The sequence below is a fragment of the Leishmania donovani genome, chromosome 16 (genome assembly GCF_000227135.1).
Source record: "Leishmania donovani BPK282A1 complete genome, chromosome 16".
Classification (NCBI taxonomy): Eukaryota; Euglenozoa; class Kinetoplastea; order Trypanosomatida; family Trypanosomatidae; genus Leishmania; species Leishmania donovani.
In genome coordinates, this window is record NC_018243.1 from 82,489 (window position 1) to 100,812 (window position 18,324).

General features: G+C 62.7%; 4 protein-coding genes across 4 annotated transcripts; all 4 read right to left on the minus strand.

The window, feature by feature from the left end:
* Nucleotides 1-935: 935 nt before the first annotated feature.
* Nucleotides 936-2,423, minus strand: LDBPK_160270 (hypothetical protein, conserved; the record flags this gene model as incomplete). The annotated part of the gene is made up of 1 exon (XM_003859667.1): nt 936-2,423. The coding sequence occupies one exon, from the start codon at nt 2,421-2,423 to the stop codon at nt 936-938; it is 1,488 nt and encodes a 495-aa protein (XP_003859715.1).
* Nucleotides 2,424-3,070: 647 nt separating this feature from the next.
* On the minus strand, nt 3,071-6,199 carry LDBPK_160280 (hypothetical protein, conserved; the record flags this gene model as incomplete). The annotated part of the gene is made up of 1 exon (XM_003859668.1): nt 3,071-6,199. The coding sequence occupies one exon, from the start codon at nt 6,197-6,199 to the stop codon at nt 3,071-3,073; it is 3,129 nt and encodes a 1,042-aa protein (XP_003859716.1).
* A 1,007-nt stretch (nt 6,200-7,206) lies between these two features.
* On the minus strand, nt 7,207-15,831 carry LDBPK_160290 (hypothetical protein, conserved; the record flags this gene model as incomplete). Its single annotated transcript, XM_003859669.1, has 1 exon — nt 7,207-15,831. One exon carries the CDS (start codon nt 15,829-15,831, stop codon nt 7,207-7,209), a length of 8,625 nt encoding a protein of 2,874 aa, XP_003859717.1.
* A 1,423-nt stretch (nt 15,832-17,254) lies between these two features.
* On the minus strand, nt 17,255-18,028 carry LDBPK_160300 (proteasome 26S non-ATPase subunit 9, putative; the record flags this gene model as incomplete). The annotated part of the gene is made up of 1 exon (XM_003859670.1): nt 17,255-18,028. The coding sequence occupies one exon, from the start codon at nt 18,026-18,028 to the stop codon at nt 17,255-17,257; it is 774 nt and encodes a 257-aa protein (XP_003859718.1).
* Nucleotides 18,029-18,324: the final 296 nt, after the last annotated feature.

Genomic DNA, 18,324 nt, shown 5'->3' on the forward strand with positions numbered 1-18,324 from the left:
CACACTAAGTCACCGGCCACGGCATTGTCATGGCACACACACACTCTCCCCCGCGGTGTATTGCATCCACCGGCCGGCATACGCCCCTTACCGTGTGCATCCTAACCGAGCGAACGCACTTCCAGAGACAGGACGTACCCTCGCAGAGACGACCCGGAGACGCCACCGTGAAGCAGGCAGCAGTCGCAACACAGAAACGAAGAGTCAAGGGGGTGCACGAAAAAGGCATCAGGCAGCTGCAGCAGCCAATGTCAACGCTGCCGCACACAGTCGATAGATGAGGTCCGCGGGCGTGCATGCAAGCACAACGAAGGAGACGGAGAAGAAAGTTTCACGTAGAGAAGCGCATGGAAACAGGGCGGAAGAATGCGGGCAAGAGACCTCTCACTCAAGCCACTCAACTGTCCCTCCCACGGACCCTTCGTCTCCTTTCTTGAGTTTTCAGTCGGGCGCTTCCGCCCGATGCGTGCATCCGCGTGCGTGTCTTCTTGAAGCCAATGCAACCCGGTACAAACAAGGGGGAGAAGGCAACGAGCGCGACAAGAAAACGATGCGCTGGTGCGTGGGCGGGTGAGCGATGCTCGAGGCAGCAGACAAAACGGCAGACACGCGCACTCGCCTACAAGCGCCGACCACATCCACAGCACTGAGCACAGCGCATCCGGTGACACCCCCTTCGCACGCGCACCAAACCGCACACCGGAAAACGAAAAATAGGAGAAGCGTGGCGCGCAGTGGCAGAGAAGGCTACAGACGGGAAAGGGCAAAAAATGACCGGGTTAACGAAAAGAAACGGCTAACAAAATAACGGACGGCGCGTGCGCGCGTTGTATAGTGGCACGAATCGTGGTGTTGGGTGGCGGCGCGACATGCGCACAGGCTGGTGCACACATACACAGAGAGGGGAGCCGAGATGGGCTATGGGAAGCACACTCCTACTGATCCTTCTTGCTCTCCTGGGGCGACGGTGAGGACGGTGGTGAGGTGGCGCCGTACTTATCCAGAAAACCGAGCACCGTAGCCTCGTACTCGTCCGGCTTTGTGTTGTAGAGGCCGCAGTGAAAGGCGCCCTCACACAAGTACAGCTGTTTCGGCTCCAGGGCCGTCTCGAACAAAATCTCCGAGTGGCGCATCGGCACCACAGTGTCGCTCATGCCGTGCATGAGCAGTATCGGCCTCGGCGATATCTTGGTGATGCAGTGCAGGGCCTGGCAATGCTTCGACGGCTTGTTGCCGATGCGCCAGTTCAGCCAGAAGGTGGCGCACCGGCGGAACAGCCGGAAGAGCTCCACGCTATAGCGTTTCTGGGCAAAGTAGCCGCTGAGCACCATCACCATCTGCTGATCCAGTAGCGTCGCCGACGTGGTGATCGCGTTCTCGGCGATGACAACGTCGATGTTCTTGTCGATGGCGGCGGCCATGACCACCGAGGAGCCGCCGACGCTGGTGCCCATGGCACAGATGCGCTTGTAGCCGTACTTGGACTGCATGAGATCGCACGCCGCTACGACGTCGAAGCGTTCCTTTATGCCAAACGTAAAGCCGCGCATCCTGCCGCTGCTCAGGCCGTGCTCGCGGAAGTCGAACAGCAAACAGCCGTAGCCGGCATTGTGCAGGAATGGCACATGTCGCTCCCATGAGCGACGGTCGCGGCCACCGCCGTGCACGAGGACAATGCCCATCTCTCTCGCCTTCCCCGGCGGCGGCGGGACGTACCATCCGCGGAGCTTGTAGTGGTCGGTCGACGAGAACTCGACATCCTCGTAATCGAGGCCGAAGTCCGTCTTGGGGTCGTAGATCCACCCTTGCCAGTAGTCGGGGCATCCCTTCATGGTCAGGGCGCTTGCGCCGGGGTGGTGATGGTACCACGGCGGCCGAATAGCCACCTCAGACACAAAGTACGCCACTGCAAAATAGTAGAAGCAGAGCGTCGCCGCAATAAACTGGACTGCAAAGACGATGCCGTTGTAGAAGATGAGGAAGAGCAGCGGCAGCACCAGGCACACTAAGATTTTACGCATGGTGGCGGGGCTCACCTTGTCGGACTCGCGCAGATCATCGTCCAGCATCTGCTCATTCGCCTCCACGCCCTTCAGCGTCGACTGGGGCTCGCGCGCTTGTCGGTTCGCCATCATCTTGGAAAACAAAAGCCGCATGTCACTCCGTGACGTCTCCGGTGTCAGCTGAAGCGCCGTTTTGCCGTCCTTGTCTTTCAGGTCCACATCAATGTCGCCACGAGAGAGGAGGTAAGATACCAACACCTTGTTGTCGTTCATGCAGGCGTAGTGCAGTGAGGTGCGGCCATGTGGATCAGGCCTCTTGATGTCAATGTTTCGCTTCATTATGAGCTTGATAATAGTTGGCAGGTCCGACACGTGCGACGCGTCGCGGAGTCGCTCCATCGTGGACTTCCCCTGCTTCATCGCGAAGAGAAGCGGGTGCGGAGATTATCGTTGTGTACAGGTATGCGAGTGTAGGCCTATCGCTGGAACTGCGCACGTGTGTTTTGTGGGGATGAAGGGAGGGAGGGAGGGAGGGAGGGAGGGAGGGAGGGGTGGTGCAGGTGTCTATGAAAATCTTTGCGTTCGTCATGATGGCAAAGGCGTTGACGAGGCGTACGCACAGAGTGAGGAAGTATGTGTCTGCGTGTGTGTGAAGACAGTGATGGGGGCGCGCGCGCGAGAAGAGGGATCTCAGCATTTGCATGTGCAAGATACAAGTGCGAGTGGGCAGTAGCCGCGCGCTGCAGGCGCAGCGGGCTGTGCTTCCGCATGCCCTCCTGCATGTCCCTCTCTCCGTCTAACGCCACGGTAGCAGGAGCCACGCTGCTGTCATGGATGTCAGCAGCGAAGACGTGAAGCCCTGACGTCGGCACCGCTGCGCACGCTGCTAGCTCTTCGTTGTATGGTCCTGTGATCAGGTGCGCACACGCACACGCCCCATCATCTGCTCTAAGAGGCGCGTGGGGCGGCCCTTGTAGCTTGGAGGAGGAAGGCGCGAAAAGGACGCTGGCAGGAGCGCCGCACACGGGCACATCAGTGAGTCTCCGGGGCCCCAGCACTCTCCCCCTCTACAGCAGAGCCGCTGTCAGATACTCAGCCCCCACCCCCTCCTCCACCATGGACTCTGCAACGAGGCGAGTGACATGCGGCGGCAGAGCGGCCTCCTGGTCTCGCATGAACAGCCCCCATGCCGTCGCCAGCGCCTTCTTCTGGCGTTGCTGGTGCGCGACGGGTATGTACAGGCGCTGGCGACGCTCTGCCGTGCCACGCTGCCGCGTCTCAAAAGTGCCGTCGCGCTGCTGATCGGCCGCCACAGCGGTGAGGAACGCCTTCTCGGAGCTCTGATCCGCCCCCGGCGAACGTGGTACCCCATTCACTGGCAGCATGCTGCCCTGGTAACCGATAATGTCGAAGACGAGGCGCACAGGCGCGTGCAGGTGGCCCAGTCCCAGAAGGCAGTGAAGCACTACCACCCGCCGCAGCACCGCCGGCAGCGACGCCGCCGCGCATTCCTGTAGGAAAGACGCCAAATCGCGATGGCGATGCAACGCCAGTAGCGCACACGCGTGCGCCGCCTGAGTCATATGTTGTCCATCAACTGTCAGCAGAAGACCGCCTGACTCCGCCGCCGCTTCGACTGTTGCAGCTGATGTGTCGCCAGCCGCACGCATGGCTGCCACACGCGTGCTGAAGGGTACCAGCGCCTCTGCTTGGCCGTAGTCCAACATCGCCACCGCCGCGACGGCCACCGTCAGCTCATTGTACGGCGAGAGCGAAAGCAAAGCCGAGTGCCGGCCCCGTCCGTGCCTCAGCGACCGAAAGAAGTGCAAAGCCAGTTCTGTCCTCCCACTGCGGGCTGCCGCACACAAGCAGTAGAGGTAGTTCATGAAGCCGTCCGCCTGGCGGTGCTGCAGGTGCGTCATGAGGCGCAGTGGAACCACCCACGAAGCGTGCTTGAGTGCGACCAGCTGCAAGTCTCGTAAGACCGACGGCGAGGCATGGTCAGCCTCACCACCAGGAATGTACCGTAGCACGCGGAAGGCGTCCTGCCACGACTGCTGCTTGAGGTTGAGGAGGAGCGTTGGGAGAGTGCGCTCGTCAGGCATTAGCTGGTACCTCATCTCGAAGGCGGTAACGGTGCGCAGGGCAGAGGTCCACGTGTGCGTGATGGAGATGCTCTGCAGTCCGCTGAGGATCGCGCGCTCGTGAGCCGCGGAGACGCGGTACGCTGACGCTTCATGGGCAGCCTCCAGCATGGCTAGCGCGTGCAGCCAGCGAACCGATGGGGCGCAAGAGAGGTACTTGGTCACAGAATCGCTAGAGGTGTCCGAAGCGCCCGAAAATAATGGTGGGGTCACCGTGTCTGCCATGCACAAGAACAGGCATTGAGCCAGCGCGTTTGGCACAGGCACGCCCAGATCGCCGAGAGCCTTCGCCAGCTGGCCAAACATGTGTAGGCGAATAAAGCGCACTTGTGGCTCGTGGCTCAGTAGCGGCGAGCACACCGACTCCACTGCGGCCTTGATGGCATAGCGCGCCTTGTCGGAAAGCGCGACAAGCGTCCTGCAGCCGCGATGTATCCTCGTGCTGCCCTGTGCCGGTAGCGATACAGAGACCACGCCGCCAGCGGCGCTCGACGTGGGTCTGGAGTGCACGCGGTCCGCAGCGATCATGTGCTTCGTCTCGTCGAGTGCGGCAAACAAGGCCGACAGAAACTTTTCCTTGCCGGTCTTGGATTGGGCATGGATGTACGGGTGGAGAGGGAAGAGCAGCGTCGCCAGTGCCCGCCAGCACGTCTCCGCGGCTGCGACGTCTTCGCATGGCGCGGGCTTCGACGCAGCCTGCGAGAGCAGCGATGCGGCGCCGGCAGCGGCAGACACACTGGGGTTGGATGTGCGTGACCTTGGCAAACGTGTAGACGCGGCAGACTCCTTCGCGGACTCGGCTCCAACTCCTTCACCTTCGCCGAGAGGCGTCTGCGCCGGTGGTCCTCGATCCGTTCCGCCGCTGCCTACGCCTGCGATGTGCCTCATGAACAGCAGGGCCACCTCAGCAACAACCCCCTCGCCTGCGTGGCACAGCAGTCGATCCACGACGGTCCTGTCGCGCAGGCACCGGGCGAGTATGATGGGGTGGCTGGCAGCCACTTGGCGGATCACTTGCAGATGCGCGAGCGCGTACAGCGGCGGCCGACCGCTCCTTTCAGCGGAGCGACGCCCAAACGCCGAATCGGCGGCACGCGCCGCACCGCTCAGCTGATGTGCGCCGCCGCGGGGGGGCGCGAAGGGGAAGAGCACCGCCTTCACAGCCTTCAGCCCGTCAAACGTGTCCGCACGTGTGTCGGCCGACGTGGCGGTGGTCGCCTCCTCCGTGTCTGCGAGTGCGAGGTGCCGTCGCTGCCAGTTGACAACGCACTGCACCACTTCCAACACGGCACCACGACGGCGCAGCTCCGCAACAATCGCCTGCTGCTCCGACTTGAGCCCTGGCAGGGATGCCGCCGGCGTATCGGCAAAGAGGGTTGACGTGGCGTCTATCGCGCGCGGCCGGCTCAAACTGTAGGCCACGCGCACAAGTTCGGCGGTGCGACAAGCTGCGAGGGCCTCACGCGGCTGTGAGGCAAAACTCTGGACGGGTCCTGCAGCGGTTTTTGCGGGGGTGGAAGAGAGCGGCGTCGCTGCCGTCGCCTGATTTGCCGTCGTTTGATTTGCCGCCAGTGCATCAGGTGCCCGCCCCCACGTCTCTCTCACGTACGGGGGCAGCGGCCATTCATCTCTCACCGCCTTGTGTCTGGTAGTCCGCTGCACAGACAACGGAAGCCCATCGACGACAGCAGCTGCGCGAACCCAGTCGCCGCTCTCACACAGGAGGCGTGCCACTGCAGCCCACGCGCGCGCCTTCGCCGCCGGCGCACCGGCAATCAACCCAGGCAGTGGTGCAGGCACCGCCCGCGGCGAAGAAGAGGCATACGAGGAGCTCAGATGCGTCACGACTGCAGACTGCGTGTCACTGTTGGCGATGCTAGCCGTCCGCCCCGCTGAACCCTTAGCTGACACCAGGCAGCTGTCTTCGAAGGTGCGCTGCACAAAGACGGCGATGTCCAGCGGTGCCATGGTAGCACACTCATCCATCATCAGCGCCATCCACGTGTGGCGCGTCGGCTTCGATGCACGCGACCATGACGACCGCACGAGCATCGACGTTGGATACGGTTCGTTGTTGATCCTGGCCAGCAGAGAGGCAGGGGCATGTGTACTACCTTATCTGTGGTGGTGGAGAGGCAGCGGCAGTTGCACATGTGCATCTGAGCGTAGCCGGAAAAGTACGGGAAGGAGTGTCGGTGCCGGCAGACCCCGTGAGGGGCGCAGGCAGCGAGCCAATACGAAACGCAAAGGGCAAGCGGTGATGACGAGCATGGGGTAGGGAGTAACACCTTTCCGAAGCAGAGAGCGCACCTGATCACCGCAGGCGCCATCATATCCGCCCACCGCCCACGGGATCAATGCGCGCGCCGCGGCAGCAGGCCCCCTCCATGCACGCACGCGTGGAAACGGGAGAGCCAAGCCGAGGAAGAGGTGGAGTCCCGGAGCAATGAGACGGTGGGGGTGAGGAGAGCCGCTAGCCGAAGCCGCGACTCACGCCTCCACAAGCGCAGATGCGGCCCGCTGCGCTGTGTCGGCCTTTCCACTTTCCGTGTGTGTTTGTGTGGGTTTGTGTGTGTGTTGTGGCGCACAGAGAAAAGTGCGTCTTTGGGAACAGGAGCGACCGGAGAGATGCACAGCACCGCCCGTCAGCGCGCACGCCACACAGGGCGAAGCAGCAGCAGCAGCGGAGGAGGAGGAGCCACGAAACAAGAGCACCGCATATCGAGAGTGCACGCTTTCTAACGCAGACGCAGACGCAAGTGTGCACTCGTGGCTCAAGGCGGGAGTAGAAGGGGCGCGAAAGGGAGTCTGGCGCCGCAGGTTTGCGCAAGGAAGCGCTCCGGCCGCCTCCACACCGGGCAGCTTAGCATGTCCTCTTCATCCCGCGGGGACGCTTATGAAGAGGACAAGAAATCTGCGGAGCTGCCAGCTTCCGAGGCGCTGCTCGCGACATACTCTGCCGCATCGCCTTCGCCGATAGAAGGAAGGCGGCGGGTGTGGTGGCAGACGCCGTCGCTACAGCAGCCGGCGCTGCGCGACACGGAGAAGCCTTCTTGAAGTCAGTGCTGCAGGTTCGCGCGCATCTCTTCGATGCGCTCGTTTGTTTTCTCTATGCTACGCCGAAGTGGCTCGAGGCCCTCTTTAAGCGCTGCCTCGACCAGGCTGGAGATAAGGTGAGCCGTTGCTCCGTCGAGGGCTCCGCCACCGTTCTTGCCATGACCGCCCGCCCCCTTTCCATCGGCATCATCGCCACCGCCAGCCTCCGTAGCCATCGCGACCACCTGCGGAACACCGTCTTCAGCCTCCTCCTCGCCGCCGATGGGAATGCCGCCTTCGGTCATCTGCGCATCCACTGCGCCGCGGTCCTTGAAGCGCAGCGTCAGAGAATGTCCGATCGGATAGAAGGACAGGTCCTGTTGCGCGATCAGCTGCTGCACGTACGCCTCCTGCCCCGTGTGCGAGTTTGCGTCCTTTTTGGAGAGGTAGTGCAGAAAGAAGATGTACTGCCACATGTTGTGCTCCTCCGCGACATGTGTACTGTACGCGCCGGGACGCACTATGTCGAACTCGTTGCGCTCAATGCCGCAAATGAAGCACTTCTTCTCCTGGTCCGCCTGGATGAGTTGCTGATGGGTGCGGTGCTGCGTGAGGCTGTCGATGATGACACCGAGGAACAGGTTCGCGCCGACCAGGCCGACGACGAGGTAGTACGCAATACGGTAGAACATCACCCAGTACGCGTAGCCGTCCTTGGAGTAGAACACAGGCCAGTTAGTGACATCGCCAATGCCTCCACCGCTGCGCAGCGTGTCGACGTGCACGAGAAAGCACTGCGACAGGGTGTAGCAGTTGAAGCCGTTTAAGCGCGCGCCCAGTGGATCGAACAGCTGAGAGAAGTTATAGTAGCTGATGTTGGCGCCAACCAACACAAACGTCAGCAGAAGGGCATACGTCAGCACGAGCAGCTTGAGGTTGGCCCGCAGTGCCTCGAACAGGTTGGCCAAAACGGGGCTGTTGATGGTGATCTGCATCATCTGCAGCGCATACCAAATTCGATGTTGCGCGAAGCCCATGACACTCACGAAGCAGAAAAAGAAGTGCGGAAGAAAGCCAGCGTGCCAAAAGGCGTAGTACCCACTCAACCAAACCCGCTCGTACCACGTCGGCATCAGGCGCTGCTTGCCACGCAGCAGCGCATCAGCCCGATCCACGGCGATGTCGGCGTCGCTCATCCTCGTCAGCTCCTCTTGTCGTCGCGAATACCACGTCCGCCAGCCGATCTTGTAGTTCACCACGGCCAGGCCCAAGAGGGCCTGGGTCAGAAGAACGCCTTGCACGCACATATCGACAATGCCGAGGCCGACCAAGGCGCGGTCGATGCCCTCCGGCGTCCCGGAGCTGTACGGAGAAGTCGGCGCACGAATGCCGATCACCATGACAAGGTTGATGCTGAAGACAATCAACAAGCCCAATGCGTTGATCTCACGGAGGAAGAAGTTCAGCAGGTACGCAGCACAGAAGCGGCGCATGCTGTTGTACCAGCTCATCTCCATAATCACGTCCGATGTCTCGTTGAAGAAGTGCTGAATGCGCTCGTTGTCGCTGGTGCGCACTGCCGTCTGGATCAGGGCCGTGCGGCGGAACTCAAAGAGGTTGTCCACCGCCGAGTTGAGCGCGCGGAAGTACACGCGCTCCAGACGACCGTCTCGCACAATCTCGATCTTCGCCAGCTTCGTCGACACCTGGCGGTAGTACTTACTTCTGCGCAGCACCTGCCGAATGCTCTGGCCCTTCTTGTCCACTAACTCATCCAACGCCCCGGCGAAGTCCTCCGCGCCGACGCCGCCGCCGCTGCCGCATCGCAGCCGTGTTGCCGTCAAGAAGTGCATGTCGTGGCACGCTCTAAAGAACCCGTAGATGCTCACTGCCAGCGCCAGCTCGTCTTGTAGCTCCTCGCGGCTCGTCGGGTAATCATTGTGCAGGTAGTCGCGAAAGTAGCGGCGCAAGGCTGCAACGGACCCCGAAATGTCGCCTCGTGAGAGGCCATTGTACTGCTTCCGCTCTACGGGGCCGTGTCTCGCTTCGTAGCTAGCGGCACTGCGATCCATAGCCGTGGTGAGTAAGGACAGGTCCACAGTAGACACCAGCTTCGAGGCTAACCGCGAGTCGTCACGACCCTCAATCATCGCCAGCAGCGTCGACAAGGCCATGGTCTGCAGTAAGCTGCAGCAGCGACGCCGCCTCTCCTCCAAGGTGGCAGTCGGAGACGTCCCTTCGCGCCCTCCACCAAGCACGGCCTCATGCCACGAAACCGCCGGCAGCACCACCTCCACCGCCGTGAGCGCCGCATCCTCGTGCGCAGAGGCGTCGAACTTCGACAGCAGCAAGGTCAAGTAGTCCGCCGCGTTGTACGCCACGAACATGTCCTGATTCGCGGCGCACGGGCCCTGTAGCGCCTCCGCGATCGTCGAAAGCAGCTGCACCATGAAGTCCGACGTCACCTCGTTTGCCGTCTTCGGTGCCATCGACAGCAGCTCCACGAGCGCCTCCACAACGTTCACTGAGATGTTGCTCTCTGGCTGTGAGACAAGGTACGTCTGCAGCGGTGCATACTGGCCAGAGCACAGCAGCTGCAGCAGCTTCAGCTCCAGGCGGCAGTTCGACATCTGCGTCAAGTAGTGCCTCGCCTCGGACGGGCTGCTCCCGCTCGACAGTGCGTGGTGGTACGTCCGGAGCCTGTCCTTGAAGTCGAGGAAGTGGTGGCGCAGCACGCACAGCAGGCGGTCGTTCGCGCTGCGCCGGCAGAAAGCCCGGTAGCACTCCTGCATCCCGCGGTGGCCCTGCTGCAGCAGCGTGCACCCCGCCAGCAGCGCAGCACGCTGCGCGTCCGCCTTGTCGCACCCGACAAACTCGCCCACAAGCGCCAACAGCGGCAGCGGCATCTCGAGCGACTCGTCGCCGGCCCACCGCGCCAGAAACGTCTGCCGCGACTGCACGGGAGTCGTCACGGTGATGTGCGGCACGTCAGACTCCTGCTCCTCAAGCGGCAGCAGCACGCTGTCATCGTACGGGTTGTTCGGCATCAGCACCACCATCTGCCGGATCAGCGTCAGGGCGTGCACGACGTTGGGGTGCTGCAGCGACGGCAGCACAGTGAAGAGGGTGCGCATGAACGTGGCACCGCGCGCGCCGCAGCGCAGCAGGATGCCGGCACCAGATATCAGCTGATTCTTCTCCGCCATCCGTGCGTCGTCTGCAAGAACGGAGCGAAGGTAATCCATCCACTTGCTCGCCAGCACGTGAGCGCCCCCACCTGCCTCGATGGGGCTGTTCCACGCGCAGCTGTCACCACCCTTCAAGACGACCCCCGGCGTCACTACGGCGGAGCTCTCGCCGCTCACGGCAGCTGTTGCACGATTGGGCGGCTTTGCCGCCGCTCCCACATACGCGGCCAGGCGTGCGTACAGCCTGCTGAAAGGGTCGCCACGCCACCGGGCAGTGCCGCTGAAGCCGTTGTCCTTCGCCACTCGCAGGCACTGACGCAATGCAGTGAAGTGAGCGAGCGACCACTGCGCCTCCGGAAACGGGGCAGTTGTTGCGCTGGGTAGCCCCGTCGCGCTGTGAGGCGCGCCTCTGAGGATGCCATCCTCCATGTTGAAGAAGAACTGCAGCACATCGCACATGGCATCCACGAGCTCGTTCACCACCACGCTAAGCTGGGAGCGGACGCGGTTCGAGAGTTGCGAGATGGCGCCGCGATACCGCGCGCACACACGCTCCGTGAACGCGCACAGGGGGCCGAAGAAGAAGTCTTCGTACATGCCAGCACCAAACAGCGCCTCCTCCATCTCCTCCTCGGCCTCGTTCTTCGGCACGCACCACAGCGTGGCGCCCTCGCGCCGCTCCAGCTCCTCGCTCACCTCGTCGAGCGCGCACCGCCCGCCAAGCAGCTGCAGGTACCGCGCAGCGTCCATCATGCACAGTCGCACAAAGTCAGGGAAGTCGCGGTGCGCAAGCAGCGACGGCACAGCACACGCGTCGTCAAGCACAAGCGCCTGCAGCAGTTGCACGTACGGGTAGCGGAAGTACACCGGCACGAGCACGTCCGTCGTCACCTGCAGCAGCGCGTCCAGGCTGTTCTGCCCGAAAACCTCCTGCCGCACCGTCTCCGCTTTCACAAACTCGCTCTTGTTCGATACAAGATACAGCAGTCGGCACAGATCCAGGTGTGTGCGCGTGCGCCCCTTCGCCGCGTAGCAGTCGTCCGACGTCAGAAGCCGCTCCCGCAGCTCACGGCCCTGGTTGCTGCACCAGCCGTGCCGCAGCTGGATGCACCGCTCCGCCTGCTGGTCCGACACGATTGCACGCCACACCTGCTGCTGCCGCTGCGCCATCACGTGCACGGATGAGCGCTTCGCCGCCACCCAATCACTCAGAAACTCGATGGCGGTCAACGTGGCATGCTCCCTGTACAGGCACCTGACGACATCAGCGAGGATCTGCGTCGGCATTTCGGTGCAATCATCATCCTCGGCCACGAAAAGCGTCCGCAGCAGCGAGATGTAGTTGGTGTTCTGATACGCCAGCGGCGCCGCGCCCACGACGGCCTCTCGCAGCTCATCGCGGATGCCGGGACTCTGCGCCATCGTCTGCAGAACAGCGACTGCCTTAAAGACGAGCTGGCGGCTCGCCTCACTGACAGGCACCGACACGCGCTCCAGCATCCGAATCAGCTGCAGGGGCACACCGACTTGCTGCATCATCGAGAGCTTCTCGGCGACGGTCCCGGACGTCGGCTTTGAGAGAAGATCGTCCAGCGCATCGAGCGTGCTGTTGGCCAGCGCGATCGTGTTGGAGCGGCGAAACGACGCCTTCGCCAGCTGCTTTACCGCGATCGAAGTGCGGTTGACGGCCGCGTAGAAGCCGATGCTGTCCTCCGACGTAAGCAGCTGTACACGGCTCGCCGTGGCGTATAGCTCTTCAAGGAAGTTGGTGGCGCGGAAGAAGACGCAGATGACCTGGCGCTGAAGCATCGAGCTGCGACTGCAGTTTGCCAGTTCCATCAGTGCAGTGAACGCCTCGGCGATGGGTATCAGCTCCTCGCGCGCCTCGCGCTCCTCCTCCTTGTACACGCCATCAAGGTCGCAATCACACGCAACGTCCGCGCGACGGCCCGGCTCCTCATCGGCTCCGTCGCCGCCCCCATCCACGACTCTCCATTTCTCCGTGCTCCGCTGCTGCAACGCGGCGGCAAAGTTGATGTGCGCGAGCTGGCTGAAGCGCGTCGGCCGCCTCCACACCCGGAAGCAGTCCACCAGCCACAGCGCCTCCCGCACGAGGAGCACATCGATCAGCAGGTTCATCAACTGCAGCGCACGGGATTTACAGTCGTGGACGGGCTGCATCTCCAGGTATGTTCGCTGTTCATCGCACGACGGGTCCACGCACCGCACCACCAGTCGCATCAGCGTCTCGTACTCGCTCAACTGGAATGCGCCAGCGTTCACAAGCGCGTCCAGAAGGTTCAGCGCCGCAAGGTACTCCGCAGCAACGCTGTCGTCGTCGCTCATCAACGTTGCCTTCATGTACCGCACCACAAAACGCTTCGCCGCCACAAGCTCCTGCGGCACCTTGCTCATTGCCATCTGGCACGACGACGACACAGCGGCACGAGTAGCACCAGCAGCACCGCAGCCGCCGCCCGGCAACGATACAACGCACCGGATGTTCTGTATTTGCTCCCGGATGTTCAGCGCACCGTCCACGTCCACCATCACCTTCGCAAAAAGCTCCAGCAGCGCGCCGTGCAGGCGCCTCGGCAGCGCCTCGCTCTGCAGCGACTCAGCAAGCACGGCGCGCGGCACCCACTCAAAGATGAACGGCCGGCTCCGCGCGTGGCCCTCCCCGTACGCGAGCGCAGCAAGCAGGTGGATCTGCGCCGCAAGGTACGGCACCAGCGTATCCCTCACTTCCGGCCAGTCCGGCATCACAGCCAGCAGCCCCTCCAGCGGGAAGTACGTGGTCCCGTTCACGTCCGGGGCATCGGCGGCCTTCTGCAGAAGCTGGCCGAGCGGGTTGTCTTTCGCGCGGTATTGCGTCGTCGCGGCCAACGAAGCCGAGTCGCTGAACTCGGGCTCCTCGAAGAGCGAGTTTGGGATACCCACCATGGGCACCTCTCGCACTGCCCTCACAGAGGTGCTCAGCTCCGGTGCCGCTGCCGCTGGGCTGCAAGGGGGGAGAGTCGACGCTGGCGACAGTGGCGCCTGCCTCGACGCGGCTCCGATGGACGCGTCACACTCGCCCGCAGGCACGGTCCCAGCCACGGACGCCTCTCGCGTGTCGGTGAAGAGCGCAGCGCTGAGCTGGCATAACGTATCCGCGAACTCCACACAAGTCGGCCCACCCTCCGCCACCAGTCCCTTCCGTTCCTTCCCTGCAGCGGCCAGTACGCTTGATGTCTCCTCCGCCCGTGGCATCTGCGCGATACGTGTTGTCTCAAGCCCTTCAGGCAGCGGCATCCACTTCATCGGGCAAAGTACCCGCTGCGCCATCTCGCGGTTCTGCGTGAAGCAGTCGAGAATCACGCGCTGCGCCTCCACCATGCCCTCGCCACCGCAGCACGCGAATCGCCGCAGGATGTGCAAGACATCCGGGTTGTGGCGGCGGCTCGCCAGCATCTCCAAGAAGAATTCCAGCCGGTGCCGCGCCATCGGCAGCTCCACCAGCGCAGGGTTGTCCTTGTAGAACGCAGCAAGGCACCGCAGCGCAGACGGCACGTAGCGCGTGCACTCCATCACAAAGTCCGCGTAACTCTGCAGCGCCGCCGCGTACCGAGGCCGGTTGTACAAAAGCACCCCCACAAGCTCGAAGCACGCGTCCACAAGGTCGCCCAGCTCGCTGTACCGCATCGGCACAAACAACGACGAGCCCCCCGATGCCGACGCAGCAGACGGAGCGCTTGCCACGTCAGCACCGCCAGCCGCAGCGCCAAAACTACTCGCTGCCGCAACACTGTCGGCACCATTACTGCAGCCGGCCTGCGGGTACACCATGCCCAGCGACCCAAGCTTCTCCGCATGCACGTGCGGGCACTGCAGCGACGCGCGCACAACAAGCAGCGCAAGCTCGCCAACGCCCTGCTGGAAAACCTTGCTCTGCCACTCCGGGTTCAGCACGGCGCCGTGGCCGCCGCAAGCTCTGCCCGCATTCATCAGCTCCTCGGAAACGTTCTCCGCGTCGGGATCCGCAGGGCGGTGGCACAGCTGATGCAGCTGCTGCACCTTCTCCCGCGCCTGCCGCACGTGGTGCGGGCTACCCACGCCGCACGCCATTTCACGCACGTACCGCTGCAGCGGCGGCAGCAGTCTGCGGATCATGTGCAGCTCCTCCAGTGCGATCGGCTGCAGCCGCCGAATCTCCAGCCCGTCGCGCATTGACTTGAGCCCGCGCCCAAGCAGCGTCACGACCCCGTACGTCCTCGCACCGTGCGCAAGCGACGCGATCGTCACCTCCGAGTGACGCACGTCCTCCCCCTCAGCCGCCACGGGCCCGCCAGCAACGACCCAAACCTTCTGGTTCGCACTGTTCACGCAACTCAGAAACACGCGCCCGCCGTTGCCCAGGAACTCCTCAGCGTTGGACGATGCGCAGTGCAACTGAAACAGCGTCCCCGCAGAACGCGCATGCGGCGTCAGCGACAGCGCGTACGACGCCTGCCGCACGCCTGGCCCCAAGCCAGCGCCGCCACCTTCCGCCGACTCTACCGCGGCAACCTCGCCGCACTGCAGGTACAGCCCCAACGCAAGGGATTTGAACCGGTAGACGTTGCCCGCACCGCGCGTCCGCAGCGCGCCGCCCTTGCTCGCATTCGCACCCTCGATCACAAACAACGAGAGGTAGCTCACCTCCTCCTTCGACGCAGCGTACCACGCGACCATGTGCTCGCTGCCCTCCGCCGGGTTTGAGTCCGGCGTCTGCAGCACGCACTGCTGCTTTGCCGGATCCGCAAGGACGTACTTGTGCTCCTCCGTGTGCAGCAGCGTCACGCAGTCGCCGCAGCGCAGCGGTGGCCCGCGCCTCGAAGGAGCGCAGTCGCCGTCGTACAGGTGTATCAGGAAGCCCTGGATGCTCTCCCCGACGCTCACCTCAAGGAACCAGCTATCAGCCGCCTCTTCGTCCACGTTGGGGGCCACGTTCAGGTAACGCTCCGTTTCGGCCGCCTGGAGAATGATGGCGTCGCCCGCAGCGACGGGCTCGCCCTCCACGCGCAGGCGATACCGCGGCATGATGCGCCAGCGCTCGTGCACATTGGCGTCCCGCCGGCGCGTCTCGAGCAGCACGCGGAGGTTGCCCTTCATGCCCGCCGCGTAGCGCTCGGCATGATAGCCGAGGTACTTCTGGTGTGCGTAGTGGAGGAGGCGGATTGTCTGTCCATATTTTACCACATCGCTGTCCGGCTGCCGGTTGACACTTGGCTCGACAGGGTCGCCCTGCTGCAAAAGCAAAACTGTGTGCTCGTGGCGCAGCGGCGTCTCGGGGGTGTCACGCTGCAGCCCAACCGGCGCCTCCGTGGATGAGGTGGCCACGACATAGCCGTCCAGTGACTGCTTATAGAGGCTGATCAGAGAGCCGTAGCGCAGCGGCTGCGCTGGCATATTGTGACCAGCATTCTCCTTAGTCGCCATGCCGGCAGAAAGGCACGTGAGAAGGAGCCCGAAGCGGGGGCGGTGCTTGCTACGGCGCCCCGGCTCTGGAAGGCGGCAGCTGTATCGAGCGGGGGGCGACAGGCTGACACTGTGGCAGCAGTCGTGAGGGTTCTGTAGAGAATGACTTCTTCAAAACAAGAAAAGAAGAACGCCAAGTGCGCGCCTGCACCCACCCGAACGCGCACGTGAAGCAGCGACTTGGGCAATACACAAATTTCGGAGCCGAAAAGACGGCCAGAGAGGGCGGGGGTGGAGGGCCGACAGTGATGGTCGATGCGACACAAACGACGGGTTAAAGCCACGAGGATGGGCGAGAATGAGAGGGAACCACTACTCCAGCAGGACTATACAACACGAGTATGGGGTTCTACACACACACACAAAACAAAAATTCGCAAGGAATAGTTAAGCTCTAGTCTGTCAGGCACCCTCTCTCTCTCATGCTGGCCCTGGCTCTCTGTCTGTAAAGCGCGCGCTGTCGCGGCTTACAGTGTTACGCAACGATGCGAGGGATAAAACGCGTGAAAGCACAAATAAAAAAATGCACATCAAGAAAATGAGAGGGAACACTAAGGTTCACGTTGTGCGAGCCGCTGAGCGGCTGCGCACGCGCGTATGAGCAGGTGGGGGACGGCTTCCGTCTCGTTGCAAGTGTCGGCTTGTAAGAGGAGCGAAAAGAAGGGGAAAGTGGGGCACACCGCGGCCATCGAGCCGGTCCGCATATTCGACTCCGTCGATCTGACTTCTGGGGCGGTGTTTGCGTGTGTGTGCGTGTGCTGTCTACGTGTGTGCAGATCATGCATCCCGCGGTATGTGAAGTACAAGCGAGGTATGCGGACGAAGAGGCGTCAGTCAAGTTGTAGCGCGCACAGTCAAAGGCCGGCTCGTGGACGGGAGAAAGGATGCGACGCCGTTCCGGTGTGCGAGCGTGCGCTTCGCTATCGATGAGTGGCCCTCCGCCTCATGACGGAACAAGGGTAGAGATGTCGGCGTTGAGCAGGAGTGCGAGTATGACCTAAGCCCGGTAGGCGCGCACCCCAATGTACAGCAGTAGACGATGCGCACCAGCCTATATGCAGACAGGCCGGCCCGGCTGCACGTCTCTCGCAGTTCGTGTCAGCGCAAGTGGCGCGCACGAAAGAAGCGTTTTTTTTTCTTGAAGAGGGCACGCGGAAAGCCGCACACATGCGTGCAGCACCAGATGACGAGTCAGAGCACGGCTGAATGCGATCATGCGGGCCCGTCATGTGAGAACGGCGGCATAGCGAAGCGCCGCTGCGCCCTCCGCACCACAACACGCATAAACACACACACAAGCACGTATGCATGGAATGAGAAGAGCACTCCCAGACACAGTCCATAAAGACACCAGAAAGGTGGAAAAAAAAAGCGTGTTCTCCCATCAGCGACTTTCACACAGAGCTTCGTCCCCGACCATGTCCAAGGCGCAGCCGAGCAGCCCGGGCCCTTGCCAGCGCTGCGGCACCAGTACAAGCTCGGACGGATCATCTTGCAGCTCTCCTGGCTTCCGCACCCACACCGCAATCGGCGCCCCTTCGTGGGTGGATGTTTCCCTCGCCAGCGCCTGCAGGCCCTCCGCGATCAGCTCCGTCTGCGTCACGGCGCCGTATTGCAGGATCTGCATGCCGACGGAGAGGCCGGCCTCCTCCGCTGGGCTATTGGCGTCCACTTTCGCCACCACCAGACACGGCTTCAGCCGCGAGACACGCTGCACCTCTGCCATGCGCTGCGCCCGCTTCTCCGCCGCTGCCTGTCGTTGTCGGCGGGCAGCGGCGTCCTGTACCATCTGTAGCTGCGCCTCCTCTTGCGTCTGGAGGTGCAGCTCATTGAGAAGGCTGTATATTTTTTCGTTCAGCACGCGCAGGTCGTTGCGCGTGGAGTCGGCCGTGTTCCGGGCTGTGCGAACCGCGTACAGGTCGCAGTCGTTTCGCGGGAACCCCTCATCGTCAAGCAAGCGGCCGCGAAGCCCAACAGGGGTCGATGCGAGATACTGAAGTGCATCCGTCAGCTTCGCCTCGAGGGCCGCCTTCTGTGCGTCCAGGCGACGCAGCTCTTCACGAAGGGCTTCCTTGTCCATATCGCCTATGGTGGATTCAACCGCGGGGGCGCGGTAGTCCTCGATCTCGACAATGTCCTCGATGCTGTGTCCGTTCATTGCTTCCGCTTTTCCGCGCTACGGGATAAGGGGAGGCGACCTCGCCTGCCTAGCGTGGGAGGGAAGCCAAAGCCGCAGCACGAGAAGCCACGGCGCCTGGCCTGCCAATGCAGTTGTGTGTGTGTGCGCGTGTGTGTGCCAGCTGTGCACTCCTGTGTGTTTTCGCAGGAAGTGCGTCAGAGGCAGGGCACGCGATAATGCGAGTCGAATATGCCCAAGCGGAGGAGGTGCAGAGCGCCGTGACCGGTGCCTCAAAAGAAGAGAGTGGAGAAAAGGGCAACATGGCGTGCACGCAC